Below are 23,372 nucleotides of genomic sequence, written 5' to 3' on the forward strand. Positions count from 1 at the left end.
GACTCAAAGTGAAGATCAAAGTATGTATTATTTAATTGTACTTCCCTTTTTCTTTTTTTCTGTCTTTATGGCCATGGCAAATGCAGGAATTTTGGTATAACTATACATATTTTAAAAGGGGTTCATATTTCTTGCCTTTTCAAAGGAGAAAAGAAGAGAAAGGTGAAGGGAAAGAATTTCAAGTGGAAAATAAAATTTAATTGATTTTTAACAAAAGGATTACTCTCCTATATTTGTGGTGATAATAGTTTCATCCTGAATTTTCATCATAAAACCTTTACTAACAATAAATTCACAATTGTTTTTGTTATTCTTCTTCTTGTTGGTAGTAGTGATGGTGGTGGTGGTAACTATCACAGATCTTCAGAGTAAGAAAATCCTAGAAATTCACAGGCCTACAACTAAAAATAACTCACAATACATTAATATAAACAAGGATTTCTTAGTTACCTGTTATGTGCTAGGGACTATACTGAGTGCTAGGGAACAAAAATGAAACAGTCCTGCTCAGAGTTTATATATATATAAACATAAAATAGATAAAAATACTTTTTTGCGGAAAGGAAGTAGAATACCAAGCAGTCATTTTATTCATGAAATCAACAGCTATTTTAGAGATAAAGAAATTTTATATAACATCTATTTCAAATCCTTTATTATACACATAATGAACTTAAGACTTAGAGAAAAATGGCCTGCTCAAGGTGACATGAATAGTATGGGGCAAGACTGAGACCTGAATCCAGTTCCCCTGACGGCCAAGCTAAGGTTCTTCATGGTACATACACAGTGCTGCCTATGAGAAAACCAAAAGCATAAAAGGACTTAGGGCTGAAAGAAACCTTGGTTCAACCAATGAAGCCAGTAGCCAATAAGCATATTTAACCACACACTAGGTGCCAAGTATTATGCTCTCCTCTGGGAAGGCAATTTCAAAGAAAGAAAACAATCTCTCCTCTCAAGGACCTTACATTCTAAGGGAAAACCAACAAGCACATGCATAAATACAGATATAAAAGAAATATAGGGACAATAAATACATATCAGTTTAAGGTAGTCAAATACAAGGTAGTTAAGGAAGAAGGGCACCCAGTTGGGCATAATAGGAAAGGCTTCATGTATAAGGTGGCATTTGAGGAGATTCTTGAAAAACAAAAGGGATTTTATGAGGTAGAGGTAAGAAGGGTATGTATTCTAGACATGGAGCAGAATTTGGCAAATAATGAGTATGTGAAGAGAGAGAAGGAATTTAGGATGACAAGAAAATTACAAACCTGAGAGAAGAAAGGGAGAGCTTTTCACAAAAGTAGAAAAGTTTGGAAGAGATATGGGTTTGGTTTATCACATGTGAATGCTGTATGTGGAAACTGAAAATCAAACAAGTCACAAGTTTAAACAGAAGAGGCAAAATCCCTGTCTAGATTTTCAGATTCCAAATCTATTGCATATACCACCTAACTACTACAACTCAGCATTCTTTCCATTGTCTTATCTAAGCTTCCTTGTTCAAAACCATTGTTTTTGCTTATTAATGACTCCAAGACAAGCTTCGTCTAGCTTTCACCATTATGGTCACCTTTGCCTCTGAAACAGCAAATGAGACACTCTGTCCCTGATCTGTTTGGTCTTGATCCCGTATATGATGGGGTTCATCACAGGAGGAGCCAGCATGCAGACATTAGCCATTAAAATGTGGACATGAGCTGGGATCTGTTTACCAAACCTTTGGACCAGAAATGTGAAGATTCCTGGGATGTAGAAAAGGGAGATGACACAGATATGGGAGCCACAGGTATTGAGAGCCTTGCGACGAGCATCCTGAGAGGGGATGTGAAAGATGGCATGGAGAATCATACAGTAGGATGTAACAATGAGGATAATGTCTAGTACCACAGTTATCAAAAGGACAAATATACCATACCAGATATTCACTCGAATGCTGGCACAAGCATACTTGGCCAAACCAATGTGTTCACAATATGTGTGTGGGAGAAGATTATTTTTGCAGAAAGTTAGCCTCTTCAAAAGGAATATTAAGGGGAATATGGTAACAGCACCTCTCAAGAAGACAGCCACACTGGTTTTTACAATCACTGAGGGGGTAAGGATTGTTGTATATCTCAGTGGGTAACAGATGGCAACATAGCGGTCAAATGCCATTACCAGAAGGATTCCTGATTCGACAACGAAGGTGGAGTGAATAAAAAACAACTGAGCAATACACCCATATAGGGATATCCCTCCAGAATTAAACCAAAAAATGGTCAGGGCTTTGGGAACTGTCATGTTGGAGAGGGAAACATCAACTCCACCTAAGATACATAGGAAGATATACATGGGTTCATGAAGGCTTCGATCACCAAGAATGATAAAGATAAGGAGACCATTACCAAGCAAAGCAATAATATAAGAGATAAAAAATGGTATTGAAATCCAGATGTGATGATCCTCCAGGCCAGGAATACCCAGAAGATAGAAAAATGTGTGGCTTATGACAGTGCTGTTAGCGATGGCCATGTTCATGGCAGTTCACCCTGTCAAAATAGTAATATCTCAAATTAAAGGATGGGTTTAGGACTTCTGATTTTTTAAATCTATATTTACTCTTTTTATTTACCCAAGCACATGGTCCATTTTGTTAATGTACCATTTGGTGCTGAGAAATACATGCAGTTTTAATGTTATCACTCAAAAGACACCAAAAGTTTTTTAGCTCTAAATTTTCCAACATTTTTTTTTCAGTTCTATAGCTTACCATTTTTGTTTTCCTATTAAGTTTACCAACCACTGAAAGAGGAACATTGAAGCATGCTATAATTATTGTTACTCAATATATGTTTTTGAAGTTCAGGTTATGCTTATTTGTTAATGTGGATGTCATGTCAATTGTTTTGCATATATTTAGTATTGATATTGGTTCCTTCTCTCAATTCCAATTTCTTATGTTAAATCACCTTGCCAATCTGGAACTGAGTGATAGACTGATTGATCAATGGAACAGATTATTTACAGTCTTACTGTTTTTCATTTGTTTCTTTCATGTCCAACTTTTCATAACACATTTGGGGTTTAATTCACAAAGACTGAAAAAATAAAACCACTGGAGTGGTTTGCCATTTTCTTCTCTAATTCATTTGACAGATGAAGAACCTGAGGAAAACAAGGTTAAGTGACTTGCCCAGGGTTACCATATAGTAAACATCTGAAGCCACATTTGAACTCAGGAAGGTGAATCTTCCTGACTCCAGGCTCGGCACCTATTCATTGTGCCACCTAGCTGCCCCTTGGTATACAATATACAGTAGTAAATGACTATCGTAATCTAGTAATTTGATAAACTCAAAAAATTAAAACTTTTGAGGCCAGAACTCCCTGTTTGACAAAAACTTCCAGGAAAACTGGAAAGGATGGCAGAAACTCAAACTATCATCTCCCTCCTCCTTTTCCCAACCAAACTGCTAGAAAATTCTATTTATAATTGCTGTCACCTTTACTCTTTCTCACATTCTACTATCCAAAATCACCATTTAACTAAAACAGTTCTCTAAGATGGACAATGATCCTAGTATTAAATTTAATGACATTTTCCCTTTAGTTCTCATGATAAAAAACAAAATAGAACAACTCTATGAAAAATCTGACAATATTGGAAATATTCCTATTTTCCCTGGGTTTTGTGACATTATTCTGTCATGTTTCTCTTACTGATAATTCTAAATCTAATTTGCAGAATCATTATCCATATCCTTTCTGATATGCATAGGTGTTCTCCTGGATTCTATTCTAAATGTTCCCCTCTTCTCTTTTTATATTCTTTCTGATGGATCTCATCAGCTTCTCTGGGTTCAGCTAGTATACTTATACAAATCACTCAAATTTATATCCAGTCCTCATCCCTCCTTACCTCCAGTCCTACTTCTCCAATTGTTTATGGGACATTTCCACCTGGATGTTTTGTTGGCTTCTCAAACTCAATACAGCCCAAATCAAACTCATTATCTTTATTCCTAAAGAAATCCCTCCTCCTAATTTCCTCATTGTTGCAAAGGTAGCCACCATTTTTTCCCATTTGCCTTGCCTCACAAACTAAGAGTCATACTGAACTCTTCAATCTCTTGTTCCAATCAAATGCCAAGACTTAATATCTCTTACATCCTTTCCCTTCTCTACCCCCACACCAAAAATACCCAAATTAAGGACCTCATTACCTATTATCTGGACTCTAAGTTATATCTCTGCCTGGTTTCCATGAATCCATTCACTTACCTTTCTAGTGCATCCTCTGCACAACTGCCACAGGGATATTCCTGAAGCCAAATTCTGATCATAGAACTACCAGAGAACATTCATCCTGGGATGGATCTTATACATTCTTGAGTATAAACATCTCATTTGGTTAGTGATGAAAATGAGGTCTAGAAGTATTAGGTGACTTGCTTAGGGTAACAGAAATATAAAATCAGTTACTCTATTCTAGTCTGCTCAGCTACTAGTACCTTTTCATCCATGGTTGACATGGGTCTATTTTGTATTGTATAATACAGTAGTTTAATATAATATTGTATCTTTAATACAGATATACATATGTGTATTATATGTGCATGTATACACATACATGCATGTGTACATATATTATTTGTATATGTATACACATAAAATACATAGGTATGTGTATAGTATTTATATATAATGTATACATTTTAAAAATTGTTACCAAGGTTTTTATTGAAGGAATTCTGGTATCTTAAGTAGTCACTATTTGTATAATTCCTATGCATTATAAACACACAACATGCATAGATATATTTGTGTGGTGTGTACATACACACATATATACACACATATATATCACATGTTAAGATATTGTCTCCCTGTTAATGCTGGAAATAAAGTCTGCTCTTGATGGAAGAAACTTTTTCACTTTTGTTTATTCCTAACACTTAGTACAGTGCCTAAGACATATAAGGTGTTGAATAAATGTATGTTGACTGATTGATAAGATTCTGACATTTATTTGTTAACTGTTTCTATCAATCAATACTGGGCAAGTCATTTAACCTCCATAGCACTCATTTTCTGTATCAGCAAAATGGAGAAAGTAACAGTACCTGCCTATCTTACTGAGTTACTGGGGGATCAAATGAGACCATCTGTGTAAAATATTTTGCAAACCTTAAAGCTATATAACTATAAGTTATTATTGTTGTTATCATTATTATATCCAAACTTTTTTCTTTATGAATGCAGGGTTTCATCACCCACTTTCCTAGGTTGAGAGGCTGAGAAGTTTGCTCCAGTTGACAAGTAATTGCAGTAAGCATCAGGGTTGATGGAATACTTTATAGGCAGGGGTGCTGTGATGCTGAAATGAGATTATGCATCTAAAGCACTTTGTAAACCTTCAAGTGCTATGTAAATGTCAGTTCTCTTTATTATGATTATTATTAACCTACAGTCACTGCACCTAAAATCTGATGATGACTTTCCCTGAGGATTGCACTGCACAATGGCTCAATTCAAGTAATCTTTATAGTAATACAGAGGTATGCTGACAAATGTTTAATAACCAGGCTCTCCAAAACATGCAAATACAGATAGAAAGACAGATAGACAGATAGATAGATAGATAGATAGATAGATAGATAGATAGATAGATAGACAGACAGACAGACAGACAGACAGACAGATAGATAGATAGATGGATAGATAATGTACACCTAGATATGTAGGCACAGATACCTTTGTTTACCTAAATTATTAACACTTTCAAAATTCTAGACAATCAACAAAAGAAGAATCTAAACCTTAAATTATAGATTGTTGATTTCTGAAGTGTAGATACTCAAACCAAAAATGTCGGTCTGTTTACCTCATAGCTGTCTTCAACATACCTGACTTTGAACTCTAAAGTGATGGTCCTAAGATCCCTGGAAAGTTGGATTAGAGATGTCAAATGCAGTGTTCTTTCCAACACTCCACAGTACCTCAGGATCTTATGGAATAATCAGTAAGAGGACTATAGAAAGAGCATGAGTTGTTGAGAAACTAGCAAATAAAAAAGATTTCAGATAATAAAGAGCCAAAGCTGACTGAAGAAGGTTTGAGAGACTGGATACTGATATGAAGAGGCTTTCCTTCAATAAAAACAAGAGTTATGGTCATCTGATCATTAAGATCCTTTTCAAATCTGATACTTTTGAGACTCTAGATAAAGCATCAGGATAGTGTAATGGGTAGAACACTGGACTTGGAGTCAGGAAGATGAGTTAAAATCTGACCTCATATTACTTGTATGACCCTGAGTAAGTCATTTCATCTCTGAACCATAGAGAGGACAAAATGAGACATTTGTAAAGTACTTAGCAAACATTAAAGTGTTTTATATGTGCAAGTTTATTGTTAGATATAGTCTATCAGTAGTAGCAGCTATTATTTACATAGCACCTTAAGGTTTACAAAACATTATACATATATTATGTCATCTGATTCACAAAACCACCTTGTGAAGCAAATGCTCTTATTGTCCTATTTTACTTATGGAGAAACTGGGTCTGTTAGAGAGATTATATTACTTGTCTGGGGTCACACACTAGGAAATATCTGAGGCAGGGTTGCCATTTAAAACTCTATTATTTCAAATTCAGTAGTCTAACCATTGTACCACCTAACTGCCTAGGTCAAGAATATAAGATAAAGCAATAAACTCTAGAAACCAGAAGCCTAATACAATCATACAGTTCTTGCATGCATCTGAAATTAATTCCTTGAATTAGCCAGAAAGATATTTTTCTCAGAAAATAGACTCAGAGATAGTCTGGTTGGCATGGAGTTGAAAGTACAGTCTGTTTCTTATGCCAAACACCTTAATGTAGGCACCTGTGGTTGATATAATATACAGCCTATGTATATAACATAGCTTGTGTCCTTGGAGGTCTCAGATGGTAAGAAAGGAGATTTTCACTAAAAATTGTGGACTTTTGTGCTAATCACTTAAAAGGAGACTTGGGAAAAATAAATGGAGGACAAAGCTCAGTTTGATGTCAGAGAACCTTGTTAAAAAGAGATTTCTTTTAATTCCTTGGATGGCAAAGCATGCCTTTCTCTCTGAGGGCATTCAGAGAAGGGCAGTCTTTTTATGCTGACCTCAAAGAACAAATTCTCAATCTCTTCTGTGAGACCCCACAATGCTTGGGTCTCTTGTTTACTTTATTCACTATGACCACAAAAGACATTGTGGTTTAGTGTATATGGTGCTAGACTAGAATGAGGATAAGAAATGGGTTCAAATCCTGATTTATACAATTACCTGATTTACAACTATGTACAAGTCATTTAATCTCTCTCAGACTCAGATCCTTTATCTGTACAATGAAGAGGTTCTACTCCATGGTTTTTAAATGCTCTAAAATGTATAATGATATAACCCAAGGGGAAAACACCATGATGCCCCCAATTTTCTGTTCTATCCCTTTAATTTTGCCTAGCTATTGTTTCCTAAACAAGTCCCTTTGTCACTCATCACTACCATGTCCTCCTCTCCTGCCCTGTCTCCAACCAAAAGCACCTGATTGATCAAATGACCAGTTACAGATAGTTTCCTTACCAGCCTCAAATGCTTTCTGTACTAACCAAAAGGCATCCAGTGACTTTGGTGACATTTGAATAAAAAGGACAGAAACTGCAGAGTTGCTTGTTCTTCTCTTTACCTTTCCCAAGGGGTAATATTTTTAGAATCTTAGTTACCTCCCCCAAGGGAAGATTGATTTCTGTCTTGGGAAGGAGGGAGGGAAAGGAGAGTGGGGGGGGATGTAAAACTAAATATCCTATGAAAACAAATGTTGAAAACTATCCTTATATGTAACTGGAAAATAATAAAATACTGAACAAAAAAGTACCATAGAAAATGAAGTAATCAATACTAAACATATATTTACCAAGTGGTATAGCATCCAAATTCTTGTAGAAGTTAAATGACTTAAAAGAGAAAATAGACAGCAAAACTATACTAGTGGGGGATATGAACCTTCATCTCTCAGAACAAGATAAATCTAACCAAATAATCAATAAGAAAGAAAGTAAAGAAGTAAATAGAATGTTAGAAATTTTAGATTTGATACACCTCTGGGGAAAACTGAATGGGGATAGAAAGGAATATACCTTTTTCTCAGTGCTAAATGGCACATATACAAAAACTGACCATGCATTAGGGCACAAAAACCTCATAGTCAAATGGAGAAAGGCAGAAATAATAAGTGCATCCTTTTCAAATCATGATACAATAAAAATTACATGTAATAAAGAGCCATGGAAAGGTAGACTGAAAATTAATTGGAAACTAAATAATCTCATCCTAAACAAAAACAATTATAGGAACAATCAATAACTTCATCCAAGAGAATGACAATAATGAGACTACATACCAAAACTTCTGGGATGCAGCCAAAGCAGTTCTTAGGAGAAATTTTATATTTCTAAATGCTTACATGAATAAAACAGAAAAAGAGGAGACCAATGAATTGGGCATGCAACTAAAAAACTAGAAAAAGAACAAATTTTAAATCCCCAATTAAATATTAAATTAGAATTCTGAAAATCAAAGTAGAGATAAATAAAATCAAAAGTAAGAAAACCATAGAATTAATAAATAAAACTAAGAGCTGGTTTTATGAAAAAAATCAATAAAAAGGTATATCTTTGGTTAATTTAATTTTTAAAAAAGAAAGAAGAAAACCAAGTTACTAGTATCACAAATGAAAGGAGTGAATTCTCCATCAATGAAGTGGAAATTAAAGCAATAATTAGGACCTATTTTGCTGAAATGTATGCCAATAAATTTGAAAGACTAAATGAAAAGGATGAATATTTACAAAAATATAAATTTCCAAGATTAACAGAAGAGGAAATAAAAGACCTGAATACCCCAATATAGAAAAGGAAGTTGAACAATCCAGCAATGAACTCCATAAGAAAAAAATTGCTAGGGCTAGACTGGTTTACAAGTGAATTCTGCCAAACACGTAAAGAACAATTAATTCCAATACTTTATAAATTATTTTGTAAAATAGGTGAAGAGGGAATTATACCAGTTTCTTTTTTATGATACATATATGGTCATATATATGCAAATCCAAAATAGAGAAACAAAATTATAGACCAATTTTTCTAATGAATATTGATGTAAAAAATTTCAAACGAAACATTAGCAAGGCGTTTACAGCAATTTATCACCAGGATGACACACTATGGCCAGGTGGGATTTATACCAGATATGCAGGGCTGGTTCAACATCAGGAAGACTATCAACACAATCAACCACATGAATAAGAAAACTAACCAAAATAAGATAATTTATCTCAATAGATTCAGTAAAGGCTTTTGACAAAATACAGTACTATTTCCTTTTTTTTTTTTGTGAGGCAATTGGGGTTCAGTGACTTACCCAGGGTCACACAGCTAGTAAGTGTCAAGTGTCTGAGGCCAGATTTGAACTCAGGTCCTCCTGAATCCGGGGCCAGTGCTCTATCCACTGCACCACCTAGCTTTCTCTATAATTATGTCTTTTGTGACTTTTTTTTTGGGGGGGGGTCTTGGGGCTTTTTTTGCAGGGCAATGGGGGTTAAGTGACTTGCCCAGGGTCACACAGCTAGTAAATATCAAGTGTCTGAGGCCAGATTTGAACTCAGGTCCTCCTGAATCCAGGGACTATGCTTTATCCACTGTGCCACCTAGCTGTCAGCACTATTTTCTATTAAAAACACTGAAGAAAATAGGAATAAATGGAGCTTTCTTTAAAATGATAAGCAGTATCTGTGCTGTAAAAAACAATGAGCAGGAGGAGTTCAGAGAAACTTGGAAGGACTTGCATGAACTGATGATGAGTGAGATGAGCAGATCAAGAAGAACATTGTACACAGTATCATAAACATTATATGTTGATCAACTGTGATAGACTTGACTCTTCTCAGCAATACAATGGTACAAGATAGTTCCAAAGGACTCATGATGAAAAAGTCTCTCCAAATCGAGAAAAAAAAGAACTGTGGAATATAGATGCAGATTGAACCATAGTATTTCTTTTGTTTTTGGTGCTTTTTTTCTTCTTTGAGGTTATTTCTTTTTTTTCTCTGATTCATCTCTTATAAAATGACTAATGCAGAAATATGTTTAATGTTTTATATATATATATATATACATATATAAAACCTATATCAGATTACTTGCTGCCTTGGGGAGCAGGGAGGGAGGGAAAAAATTTGAAATTAGTAATCTTATAAAAACAAATGTTGAAAACTAACTCTACATGTAACTGGAAAATAATAAAATACTTTCATAATTTAAAAAAAATGATAAGCAGTATATACCTAAAACCATAAGAAAACATTATATGTAATGGGGATAAGTTAGAGGCATTCCCAATAAGATCAGGGGTGAAACAGGGATGTCCATTATCATCTCATTATTTAATATTGTACTAGAAATGTTAGCTTTAGCAATATGAGAGGAAAAGGGAATTAAAGGAATTAAAATAGGCAAGGAGGAAACAAAACTATCATTCTTTTCCGATTAAATGATGATATAACCAAAGAATCCTATAGAATCAACTAAAAAACTACTTGAAACAATTAACAACTTTAGCAAAGTTGCAGGTTATAATATAAATCAACATAAATCATCAGCATTTATATACATGACCAACAAAGGTCAGCAGTAAGAGATAGATAGAAATTCCATTTAAAGTAAACATAGACAATATAAAATATTTGGGTGTCTACCTGCCAAGACAAACCCAGGAACTCTATGGACACAATTACAAAACACTTTTCACACAAATAAAATCATATCTAAATAACTAGGAAAATATCAGTTGCTCATGGATAGGCCAAGATAATATAATAAAAATGACAATTCTACCTAAATTAACTTACTTATCCAGTGCAAAAGCAATCAGACCACTTGAAAGTTATTTTTAGACCTAGAAAAAATAATGACAATATTCATCTGGAAGAACAAAAGGTCATGAATATCAAGAGAACTAATGAAAAAAATGCACAAAAAGGCGGGTTAGCTGTGCCAATTCTGAAGCTATACTATAAAGTGGCAATCATCAAAACTATTTGGTACTGCTAAGAAATAGAGTTGTGAAATAAGGAAGGGCAGAGCCAATATTGTGGAGGAAAGGAAATAAACTCTTAGAGTTCCTGACACAATTACTCCAAAAAACTCCAAACACAGCCATAAGACAACTCCCAGAACAGCAGAACCCACAAAAAGATGGGTTGAGATTATTTTCCAGCCAAAGACAGTTTAGAAGTTCAGGAGGAGGTGGCAGCTGTACTAAGCTGGAGGTGGAGTCCAAACCCATGGCTGCACTGATACAGATCCAACCCCAGGCAGGTTGCACCAGAAAGATTTACCCCAGAGCATCCGAATAAGCTGCAGCTCTGGCATCTTCTGGAACTAAATTCACTGTCTGGTGAGAGGGTTGAATGGCTGGGGCAGAGCCTACAGGGGTGTCTGTGGGTTCTGTGGGGGAATTCAGTTGTCCTACCCCACTAGGGAACCAGGAAGAAATCTTTAGTGGTGGTGGGCCAGGTCAGGGAGGGCCACAGGCTCATTGGAGCTAAAAACCATAGCAAACAAAATTTTGTTGCATGGTTAATAAGCAAGTTGGCCTGGGGTTATTTACAGACCAGAGCATAGGCCAGGTGAGTGAAGAACCTGCCCCTCCTGAAATCATACCACCTGGGACCCCCTGAAGCTTGGACAGTGCATCCTGGAACCAGGGCCCTACTTTAAAAAAGGAGTTAAAAATCAAGTAAAAGACAGGCAAGATGAGCAGGCAGAGAAAGTTGTGAACCATAGAATGTTTCCTCAATAACAAGGAAGACTGAAATGCACCCTCAGAAGAGGATATAAACGTCAGGTCCCTTAAATAAAAAGCTTCCAAGAAAAATATGAATTGGTCTGAGGCCATAGAGGTACTCAAAAAGTACGTTGAATATAAAGTAAGAGAGGTAGAGGATAAAATGAAAAGAAAAATGAGAGTGATCCAGGAAAATCATGAGAAAAAAAGTCAACAGCTTGAAAGGCCAAATGCAAAAGGAGATACAAAAGCTCTCTGAAGAAAATAATTGTCTAAGAATTAGGATTAATCAAATGGAAGCTAGTGACTTTATGAGAAACCAAGACACAATAAAGCAAACCCAAATGAATTAAAAAAAAAAATAGAGAACAGTATGAAATATCTCCTTGGGAAAAAAACCGCTGACCTGGAAAATAGATCCAGGAGAAATAATTTGAAAATTATTGAACTACCTGAAAATCATGATCAAAATAAGAACTTAGACATTATCTTCCAAGAGACTGAAGGTAAATTGCCCTGATATTCTAGATGCAGAAGGTAAAATAGAAATTGAAAGAATCCACTAATCACCTCTGGAAAGAGATCCCAAAATGAAAATTTCCAGGAATATTATAGCCAAATTCCAGAGCTCTCAGGTCAAGGAGATAATATTGCAAGCAGCCATAAAGAAACAATTCAAATCCTGTGGAGCAATGGTCAGGATAGCAGAGAATCTATCAGCTTCTACATTAAAGGAATGGAAGGTATAGCATATGATATTCCAGAGGGCAAGGGAATTGGGATTAAAACCAAAAATCACCTACCCAGCAGAACTGAGTATAGTCTTTCAGGGGGAAAAATGGGACTTCAATGAAAAAAGAGGACTTTCAGGTATTCTTGATTAAAAGACCTGAACTGAATAGAAAATTTGACTTTCAAATGCAAGACCGTAGAGAAGCATAAAAAGGTAAACAGGAAAAAGAAATCATGAGAGATGTCAAAAGGTTAAACTTTTTACATTCCTACATGGGAAGATGATATGTCTAAATCATAAGTGCTTTCTAAGTATTATGGTAGATGACAAGAAATGTTTTTTATCATAAAAGTATTTTATTATGTTCTAGTTACATGGACAGATAGTTTTCAACATTTGTTTTTATAAGATTTCTAGTTCCAATTTTTTCTCCCTCCCAAGACAGCAAGCAATATGATATAGTTTTTTTGTGTGTGTGTACAATCACATTAAACATATTTCTGCATTAGGTTTCATTAATCTTTTTTTTTTTTTAGGGTTTATTATTATTTTTTTTTTAGTGAGGCAATGGGGGTTAAGTGACTTGCCCAGGGTCACACAGCTAGTCAAGTATTAAGTGCCTGAGGCTGGATTTGAACTCAGGTCCTCCTGACTCCAGGGCCGGTGCTCTATCCACTGCGCCATCTAGCTGCCCTTCATTAATCTTTTGCACCACCTTTACCATTTGGCTAAATTAATTTTTTAAGGAATTATTTTCTCAGTCAATCTTTGTGCTTCCTTTTCTAAGCTGTTGATTTTTTTTTTGAGGCAGTTAGAGCTAAGTTCCTTGCCCAGAGTCACACAGCTAGTAAGTGTTAAGTGTTTGAGGCCAGGTTTGAACTCAGGTCCTCCTGAATTTTGGACTGCTGCTCTATCCACTGCACCACGTAGGTGCTCCTTTTGATTCTTTTTTCATAATTTTCTTGTGTAGCTTTCATTTCTCTACCCTTTTTTTCTTCTACCTCTCTCAGTTAATTTTTTTCTCAGTTAATTTTTTGTTGTTGTTTTGTTTTGTTTTTGCAGGATAATGAGGGTTAAGTGACTTGCCCAAGGTCACACAGCTAGTAAGTGTAAAGTGTCTGAGGCTGGATTTGAACTCAGGTCCTCCTGAATCCAGGGCCAGGGCTTTATCCACTATGCCACCTAGCTGCCCTCAATTAATTTTTTAAATCCTTTTTGAGCTCTTCCAAGAAGGTCTTTTGGTCTTGAGACCAACTCATCTTTCTTCTTGAGGCTTCATATATAGGCATTTTGATAGTATTTTCCTCATTTGAGTTTGTATTTTGCTCTTCCCTGTGAAGACAGAAGATCTCTAAGGTAAGATCCCTTTTCTTTTTGTTATTCATATTGTGGCTTATTCTTTTTTTAAGTTGAGGTCTGCTCCCAGGGTACAAGGGTCACTGTTTCAAGCTTCTTGGGCTTGGGGATTGGGGCTGTGTCACTGGCTTTCTACTCTGAGGCCTCTGTGGCTTATGGATTCCTCCCCACCCTGGGCTTGCTTCCTGTGCATGCTCCTGGTGCTGGGATGGCCTGGCCCAGTCATGCCTGTTCCATGGGTGGCCCTCCAGCTTGCAGCCTGCCCTCTCTACTAGTGGATCTCACAATTGGCCTGCTGCACCACCAGCTTATTGAGCCAGGATCAAGGGACCTCAATTGCTCTGCTCTGGCCAAGAGCCTCCTGCTGAATTGCCTAGACCCTTCTCCATGCTGTGCTGTGCTGAGCTGTGTTGCACTCCCCTTTTGTGAGAGTGAGACTGACCTTTCCTGAAGTCTTCTAAATTATCTCAAGTTGGAAAATTGTGTCGCTCTGTCTTTTTGTAGGTTACGTAATTTCAGAATCTGTTTAGAGGCTTGATTTAATGTTCTTTTTGAGGGAAATTCAAGAGAGCTCAGGCAACATCCTGCTTCTCTCTGTCATCCTGGCTCTGCCCAGGAATAAATTTAGACAGAGGGAACAGGTGGGAACTGAATATGAAGGGATGATATCTGTAAAGCACTTATTTTTTGTTTATCTTTTTTTGTGTGGGGTGGTCAGGCTTGGTGAGTGTCTTGTGTCTGAGGACAGATTTGGATTTGGGTCCTACTGGATACAGGGTGGATATTTTGTCCACTGTGTTACCTAGCTGTCCCATGATGACATCTTTAAGCTAAAATTGAGGGGGAATAGGAATGCACTGGGAGAGGGGAAAGGGAAGAGGTCGAATGGGGTGAAATTTCACTTGAAAGAAGCAGGAAAGGGCTTATGGGGACGGGGGAGAGATGGGGGAGGAGTGGGGAAGTGAATAAACTCATCAGAATTAGTTCAAAAACCTTAATCTCATCAGAGTTGGCTCAAGGAGGCAATAACATATGTATTCAGTTGGGTGTCTTAAGATATCTAACTCTGTAGGCAAGTAGGAGGGGAAGGGGATAAGGAGGGAGGGCAGAGCAGGGTGGGGTAGTTAGAAACAAAACACTTTATAGGAAGGACAGGGTAAAAGAAGATAGAAAATAGAGTACATATCATAGGAAGGTAATAGGGTGGAGGGAAACAGCTAACAATGTGAAAAAAATTTTGAACCAGAGGCAAGAGTAAGATGATGATGACTGACGATGAAAATGATGGATGGATTCCTGGTGATTCGAGGAAGATGAGGACTGATTGATGAGGAATACTGATTGATTATGAGGAGGATTGAATGAAGAAGATGAGGATTGATTGACAATGATGAAGATTAATTGAGGATGATAGGGGAGGATTAAGGGATGAGGATTGATGATTGATTGATGATAAGGGCAAAACAGATGGTACTTACTTTACTGGGCTATTGTGAAGAAAATTCTTTTTCAAGTTTAAGGTACTATATAAAAGTTTTCTGTTACTGTTGTTGCAATAATCAATCTCACTGGTGTATTGTAAGGAAAGCTCTCTTTAAAGTACTATATATAGGGGGCAGTTAGGTGGCACAGTGGATAGAGCACCGGGCCTGGATTCAGAAGAAACTGAATTCAAATGTGGCCTCAGACACTTAACACTTACTAGCTGTGTGACCCTGGGCAAGTCACTCAACTCCAAATGCCTCACCAAAAAAAAAAAGTACTATATAAATGTAGTTTACTATTTAAAAAATTATGAGCAAGATGCTATCAGAAAAACCTGGAAACACTTACATGAGCTGATGCAGAGTAAAATGTACTGTATACAAAATAACAGTAATATTGTGAGATGATCTACTGTGAATGACTCGGTTATTTTCAGCAGTGCAATGATCTAAGACAACTCTGAATGTCTTATGAAAAATGGAATCCATCTATAGAGAGGGAGCTGATGGTATCTGAACACAGATTGAAACATAATTTTTTTTGTTAGTTACTTTATCAGAAACAAACAAACAAAAAAAAATGATGAGCAGGATGCTATCAGAAAAACCTAAAAAGGTGGAAGCTGGTGGCACAGTGGATAAAGCACCGGCCCTGAATTCAGAAGTATCTGAGTTCAAATCTGGCTTCAGACACTTGACACTTACTAGCTGTGTGACCCCAGGCAAGTCACTTAACCCTCATTGCCCTGGGGGAAAAAAAAAAGTAAAACCTGGAAAGACCTACATGAACTGATACAGAGTGAAATGTACTGTATACAAAATAAAAATAATATTGTGAGTTGATTTGCTGTGAATGACTCAGTTATTTTCAGCAATGCAATGATCCAAGACAACTCTGAAGGTCTTATGAAAAATGCAATCTATGTACAAGGAGAAAACTGATGATCCCCCTGCCCTCCCAAAAGGTAGGATAGGATTTCCCTGCTGGCTCTTGTATCCTGCTTCTTAACATAGTCTTCCTAATCCAGAATCCAGCAAAGACATCCCCCACGCCCACCCCACACCCCAGCATGCTGCTGCTTTCAGACTCCCCATCACTTTTTGTGGAGTTTCCATGGTTGAAAGTTTTTAGAGAATAAAGTGTGTCTTGCTAAAAAAAAAATAGAAGGGAAACAGAAAACTTGGAGGTGAGGTGAACTTTTTGTAAAAATTTGCTCCAATAAAGGTCTCAATTCCAAAATGTATTTCTAAGAACTGAATGAAATATATAGTAGTTATTGCCATTGCTAAGTGATAAATGGTCAAAGGACATGAATAGGAACTTTTCAGAATAAGAAACTCAAGCTATATATAAACCTAAGGAAAAAAGTTCTAAATCACTAATAATTAAAGAAATTCACATTAAAACAACTCTGAAGTAATGCCTCATACCCTTTAGATTTACTCTGATGACAAAAAGAAGAAAATGCTGGAGAGTCTGCATTTGTAATATGCAGATTTGTCATATGTCTCCATGAAATATAGCAAGCTTCTGATACATAAACAAATATATTAATGCACTATTGATGGAGCTATGAAGTAGTCCTACCATTCTGAAAAGCAATTTGGAACTATATCCAAAAGATATTATACTAGTCATACCATTTGACCCAGTGATGCTGCTACTCTGTCTATAGTTGAAGGAGATTAAAGAAAGGAAAAAGTACTGTTTGTACACAATTATTTATAGCAGCTCTTTTTGTGGTAGCAACAATTGGGAAATAGAGGAAATGTCCATCAGCTGTGAAATAGCTGATCAAGTTATGGTACATAAATGGGATGAAATAGTAAATCTGAGAAGACTTGGCTTTCCACTTTGTATTGATGTAAACTGAAATGAACAGGTCCCAGAGAATACATTGTAAAAATAATAATATTATAAAGACAATCAACTCTGACAAACTTATGAATGCTGATCAAAACAAAGACTAAACACAATTTCAAAATAAAATTAATGAAACATTCTAGCCAGTTTTATTAAAAGGAAGGATAGACTCAAAGTGAACATCAAAGCATGTATTATTTAATTGTACTTCCCTTTTTCTTTTTTTCTGTCTTTATGGCCATGGCAAATGCAGGAATTTTGGTATAACTATACATATTTTAAAAGGGTTTTATATTTCTTGCCTTCTCAAAGGAGAAAAGAAGAGAAAGGTGAAGGGAAAGAATTTCAAGTGGAAAATAAAATTTAATTGATTTTTAACAAAAGGATTACTCTCCTATGTTTGTGGTGATAATAGTTTCATACTGAATTGTCATCATAAAACCTTTACTAAAAATAAATTCACAATTTTTCTTGTTATTCTTCTTCTTGTTGGTAGTAGTGATGGTGGTGGTGGTGACTATCACAGATCTTCAGAGTAAGAAAATCCTAGAAATTCATAGGCCTACTACTAAAAATAATTCACGATACATTAAAATAAAAAAGGATTTTCATAAGTACCTACTATGTGCTAGGGACTGTACTGGGTGCTAGGGAACAAAAATGAAACAGTCCTGCTCAGAGTTTATATATATATAAACATAAAATAGATAAAAATACTTTTTTGCGGAAAGGAAGTAGAATACCAAGCAGTCATTTTATTCATGAAATCAACAGCTATTTTAGAGACAAAGAAATTTTATATAACATCTATTTCAAATCCTTTTATTATATGCATAATGAACTTAAAACTTAGAGAAAAATGGCCTGCTCAAGGTGACATGAATAGTATGGGGCAAGACTGAGACCTGAATCCAGTTCCCCTGACTGCCAAGCCAAGGTTCTTCCTGGTACATACACAGTGCTGCCTATGAGAAAACCAAAAGCATAAAAGGACTTAGGGCTGAAAGAAACCTTGGTTCAACCAAAAAAGCCAGTAGCCAATAAGCATATTTAACCACACACTAGGTGCCAAGTATTATGCTCTCCTCTGGGAAGGCAATTTCAAAGAAAGAAAACAATCTCTCCTCTCAAGGACCTTACATTCTAAGGGAAAACCAACAAGCACACACATAACTGCAGATATAAAAGAAATATAATGACAATAAATACATATCAGGTTTTTTAAATACAAGGCAGGTAAGGAGGGAGGACATTCCACTTGGGCATAACAGGAAAGGCTTCGTGAATAAGGTGGCATTTGAGGGGATTCTTGAAGAACAAAAGGGATCCTATAAGGTGAAGGTGAGAAAAGTAAGTATTCTAGACATGGGGCAAGATTTGGCAAATGGATGAGTACATGAAGGATGAAAGAAGGTATTGAGGATAACAAAGAAAAAAATGACAAACCTATGAGAAGAAAGGGGGAGCTTTCAACAAAAATAGAAAAATTTGGAAGAGGAATTTGTTTGGCTGTTCACATTTGAGTGATATATGAAGAGACTGAAAACCAAAGAATTTTAGTCATTTGTCTCCAAGGTATACATAGAAGAAAAGACAAAATTCATGCTTAGGTTATTATTTCATGCATATACCACCACACTATTATGTCTTAAAATTCTTTCAATTGTTCTCTGAAACATTTCTGTACCCCCCACCTTGTTCAAAACCATTGTCTTTGTTCAGAAGTATCATCTTTGCTCATTAGTGTGTTCAGCACTGTCAGCAGCCATCATTGCTTAGGTCACCTTTGCCTCTGAAACAACAAATGAGACACTCTGTCCCTGATCTCTTTGGTCTTGATCCCGTATATGATGGGGTTCATCACAGGAGGAGCCAGCATGCAGACATTAGCCATTAAAATGTGGACATGAGCTGGGATCTGTCTGCCAAACCTTTGGACCAGAACTGTGAAGATTCCTGGAATGTAGAAAAGGGAGATGACACAGATATGGGAGCCACAGGTATTGAGAGCCTTGCGACGAGTATCCTGAGAGGGGATGTGAAAGATGGCATGGAGAATCATACAGTAGGATGTAACAATGAGGATAATGTCTAGTACCACAGTTATCAAAAGGACAAATATACCATACCAGATATTCACTCGAATGCTGGCACAAGCATACTTGGCCAAACCAATGTGTTCACAATATGTGTGTGGGAGAAGATTATTTTTGCAGAAAGTTAGCCTCTTCAAAAGGAATATTATGGGGAATATGGTAGCAACACTTCTCAAGAAGACAGCCACACTGGTTTTTACAATCACTGAGGGGGTAAGGATTGTTGTGTACCTCAATGGGTAACAGATGGCAACATAGCGGTCAAATGCCATTACCAGAAGGATTCCTGATTCAGCAATGAAGGTGGAGTGGATAAAGAACAACTGAGTAATACACCCATATAGGGATATCTCACCAGAATTAAACCAAAAAATGGTCAGGGCTTTAGGAACTGTAATGGTGGAGAGGCCGATGTCAAGTCCAGCCAACAGGCATAAGAAGATATACATGGGTTCATGAAGGCTGTGATCAGTGACAACAATAAAGATGAGAAGGCTGTTACCAAGAAGGACAATAACATAGGAAGTAAAAAATGGGATTGAGATCCAGATGTGCTGATCCTCCAAGCCAGGAATGCCCAGAAGGTAGAAAAATGTGTGGCTTATGACAGTGCTGTTAGCGATGGCCATGTTCATGGCAGGGCACCCTGTCAAGATAGTAATATCTCCAATTAAAGGATGGCTTTAGTACTTCTGATTTATATATATGTATATGTACACACATATATATAAATTTATATACATATATACATATACATACATATACACACATATACATATATAATTTTATTCACACACACACACACACATATATATATATATAATTACTCTTTTTCTTTATCCAAGAACATGGTTCACTTTTATTTTATTTGTTGATGAGAAATTATAAAACACTTTATAAACCTTAAAGTGCTATGTAAATACCACTTCCTTTTATTATTATTCTTATCATTAGCCTACAACCACTGGCCTCAAGATCTGATGATGACTTCATTCCCTGAGGCTTCTACTGCACAGGTGCTGAGCTCAAGAAATTTTTATGTAATACAGACACATAATGACTTTGTAACATGTACATGTAAATATGCATACACATAGGTATGTACCTATGTGTATGCACATTTACAATTAAATTTATCTTAATTATTAACCTTTCAAAATTCTAGACAATCAACAAAACAATGATTCAAACTTTAATTTATAGATTACTGATTTCAGAAGTATAACCACTCTGCTTGCAGGCTCAGAGCTGCTTTCAATACATTCCCACTTTCAGCTCTAAAGTGATCCTTCTAATATTCCTTGAAACCTATATAGTTCTTTCAACACTGCCTCGGGATCTTATGGAAAGAAAGAGTACTTTGGAAAGAGCATGAGTTGTTGAGAAATTAGCAAATAAAGGTTTCAGCTGATCAAGAGCCAGAGCTTGCTGGTTTTGAGTAGCTGGAAACTGACCTGAAGAGGCTTCTGTTCAATAAAAAGAAGAGACTTGAGTAGATGATTATTAAGATCCTTTTCAAATCTGATACTTTATGACTCTAAGTAAAGCAACAGGATATTGCCATGGGGAGAACACTGGACGTGGATTCAGTATTACCTGAGTTGAAATCTGACCTCACACTACTTGTGTTACCCTGGGCAAGTCATTTCATCTGTCCCAATTTCTTCACAGGTAAAAAGGAGATAATAATTGATCCATAGAGAGGACAAAATGTGATAATTTTGTAAAGTTCTTTGCAAACTTTAAAGTGTTTTATACATGTAAGCTTATTATTAGGTATAATCTAGAAGTAGTAGCAGCTAGCATTTATACAGCACCTTAAGGTTTGCAAAACACTATACATATATTATGTCATCTGATTCACAAAACCATCCTGTGAGGCAAATTCTCTTATTGTCCCCATTTTTACTCATGAGGAAACTGAGGCTGTAAGAGAGAGATTAAATTATTTGTCCAGGGTCACACAGCTAGGAAATATCTCAAGTAGGATTCCAACTCTGATCTCCCTGATTCAAAATTCAATACTCTAACCATTGCACTATTTACCTGCCAAGGTCAAGACTATGAGAAGATAAAACAACCAGCAGCCTATCCAAAGATTGCATGCATGCGAGGGTCATTCCTCTCAGTAGCCAGAAATATATTTTTTCTCAGAAAATGGAAATTGAGAGACAGTATGGCTAACATGAGGATGAAACAGAGGTGAAAGTAGTCTGTTTCTTTTGACAAACTCTAAGGTAGGCACCTGTGGTTGATATAGCATACAGACTCAACATAGCCTGGGTCCTATGAGGTCTCAGATGGCAGGAAAGGAGACTTTCATTCAAAATTATGGACTTATGCGTTGATCACTTAAAAGGAGCCCTGGAGAAAGAAATGAAGGGCAAAGCTGTATGTGTCCTCAAAGACCCATGTTAATGAAGAGATTCTTTAAATTCTCCGGATGGTGGAAGCACCCAGGACCAGATAGAAAGAAGGATGCCTTTCTCTCTGAGGGCATTAGAGAAGGGCAGCCTTTTTATGCTGACCTCAAAGAAAAAAATCCTCATTCTCTGCTGTGAGACTCCAGTGCATGGGTCTCTTGTTTCCTTTACTCACTATTACCAAAAGACATAGTAAGTCAGTGTATGTGGCACTAGACTTGGAATAAGTATAAGAAGTAGGTTCAAATCCGGCTTCATACAGTAACCAGCATTACAACTATGTGCAAGTCATTTAATCTCTCTTAGCCTCAGTTTCTTTATTTGTACAATAAAGGGGTTGTGCTCCATGGTTTTTATATTCCTTGCCAGCTCTAAAATGTATGATGATATAACCCAAAGGAAAAAAAACAACCTTGAAGCCCAGAATTTCCTATTCCATCCTTATAATTTCACCTTGTTATTGATCCCTGGACAAGTCCCTCTGTCATTCATCACTACCATGTCCTCCTCTCATGACCTGTCTCCCATCCAGAGCACCTGACTGATCAAATGACCAGTTTCAGGTGGTTTCCTTACCAGCATCAGGTAGTGACTACACCAGCCAAAAAGTGTCCAATGATTGCTGTGACACTCGAATAAAAAGCACAGGAGCAGTAGCACTGTTTATTCTCCTCTTCGCCAGTCCCAGAGGGTCATATTCTTAGAATCTTAGTTATCTCCCACAAGGGAGGATTAATTTACATTTCTGTCTGTCTCTATCTTTGTATTTCTCTTTCTGTTTCTGTCTATGTCCCTCTCTTTTATTTCTCTGTCATTGTAAAGGCATCTCCATAGTAAGGCACATGTGTTATTGTAACCATCACTTAACTTGACAGTGTTATCTTAACTCCACGAAGGGGAAGTGGGGGGATGGGGGAGAGGATTAGGGTGGGGATGTGTGGAGGGGAGGGGAATAATGTAGAGAAATCAGTATAGCTGAGATAGAATTAATCAGTCAGAGGGAAGGGCCCCAGGAATACTCAGATGACTAAATGCATGTTAGTTTGAGAAGTTAATGTCAGAGGTACCTTTTAGGGTTAGGGTTAGCTACCCTAATCTAACCCTAATCCTAACCTGAACCCAAATCCAGGTTCCTGTGACCTGAATTCTAATTCCAGGTCTGCCACTTACTAGCTGTATGCCTTTAGGTAAATCAAAACTACTCTTATATTACCATTCCGTCTATTTCAGGAATGTTGTGAAGACCAAATATGAGAATATGGGTTAGAGTTGGAGAGAGTAAAGCTAGAGTCAGTGTTGGAGTCAGATTTAGGGTTAGGGTGAGAGTTGGCATTAGAGGCATTCATTTGGGGGTAGGGTTGTTTTGGGTAAGGGTTATGGTATTTCTCTCTGTAGGTGTATCTCTCTTCATCCTCATTTCTTTCCTAATTCATGTAATCCTCATAAATAAGGAGCATATTTTGGGAGGCTTCGAGTTATTTGTCTCAGGTCACAGCATTAGGAACTTTGGACATGATTTGCATTCCAGATTGAAGGCTGATATGCTGAGGGTG

General features: G+C 36.6%; 2 protein-coding genes across 3 annotated transcripts in view; both read right to left on the reverse strand.

Annotated features, from left to right (window-relative positions):
• Positions 1 to 23,372, reverse strand: part of LOC122746633 (olfactory receptor 52B4-like) — a 69,278-nt gene that overhangs the window by 43,428 nt on the left and 2,478 nt on the right. The window contains exon 2 of one of the 2 annotated variants that reach the window (XM_043992424.1): positions 17,374 to 20,042. The exons of the other annotated variant lie outside the window; for it this stretch is intronic. Coding sequence (XP_043848359.1) covers positions 19,081 to 20,031 — 951 coding nt within the window. The 5' untranslated portion in view covers positions 20,032 to 20,042 and the 3' untranslated portion in view covers positions 17,374 to 19,080. Of the gene's footprint in view, positions 1 to 17,373; positions 20,043 to 23,372 lie in introns of those variants that run through there. 2 annotated transcript variants of the gene reach the window in all.
• LOC122746635 (olfactory receptor 52B4-like) lies at positions 1,573 to 2,517 on the reverse strand. Its single transcript, XM_043992427.1, has one exon. The coding sequence runs from the start codon at positions 2,515 to 2,517 to the stop codon at positions 1,573 to 1,575; it is 945 nt and encodes a 314-aa protein (XP_043848362.1).

Source organism: Dromiciops gliroides, chromosome 3 (genome assembly GCF_019393635.1).
Source record: "Dromiciops gliroides isolate mDroGli1 chromosome 3, mDroGli1.pri, whole genome shotgun sequence".
Classification (NCBI taxonomy): Eukaryota; Metazoa; Chordata; class Mammalia; order Microbiotheria; family Microbiotheriidae; genus Dromiciops; species Dromiciops gliroides.

Excerpts from the sequence above, each read along its gene's own strand:
- LOC122746635 (XM_043992427.1), bottom strand. The coding sequence starts at position 2,517 with ATGGCCATCGCTAACAGCACTGTCATAAGCCACACATTTTTCTATCTT.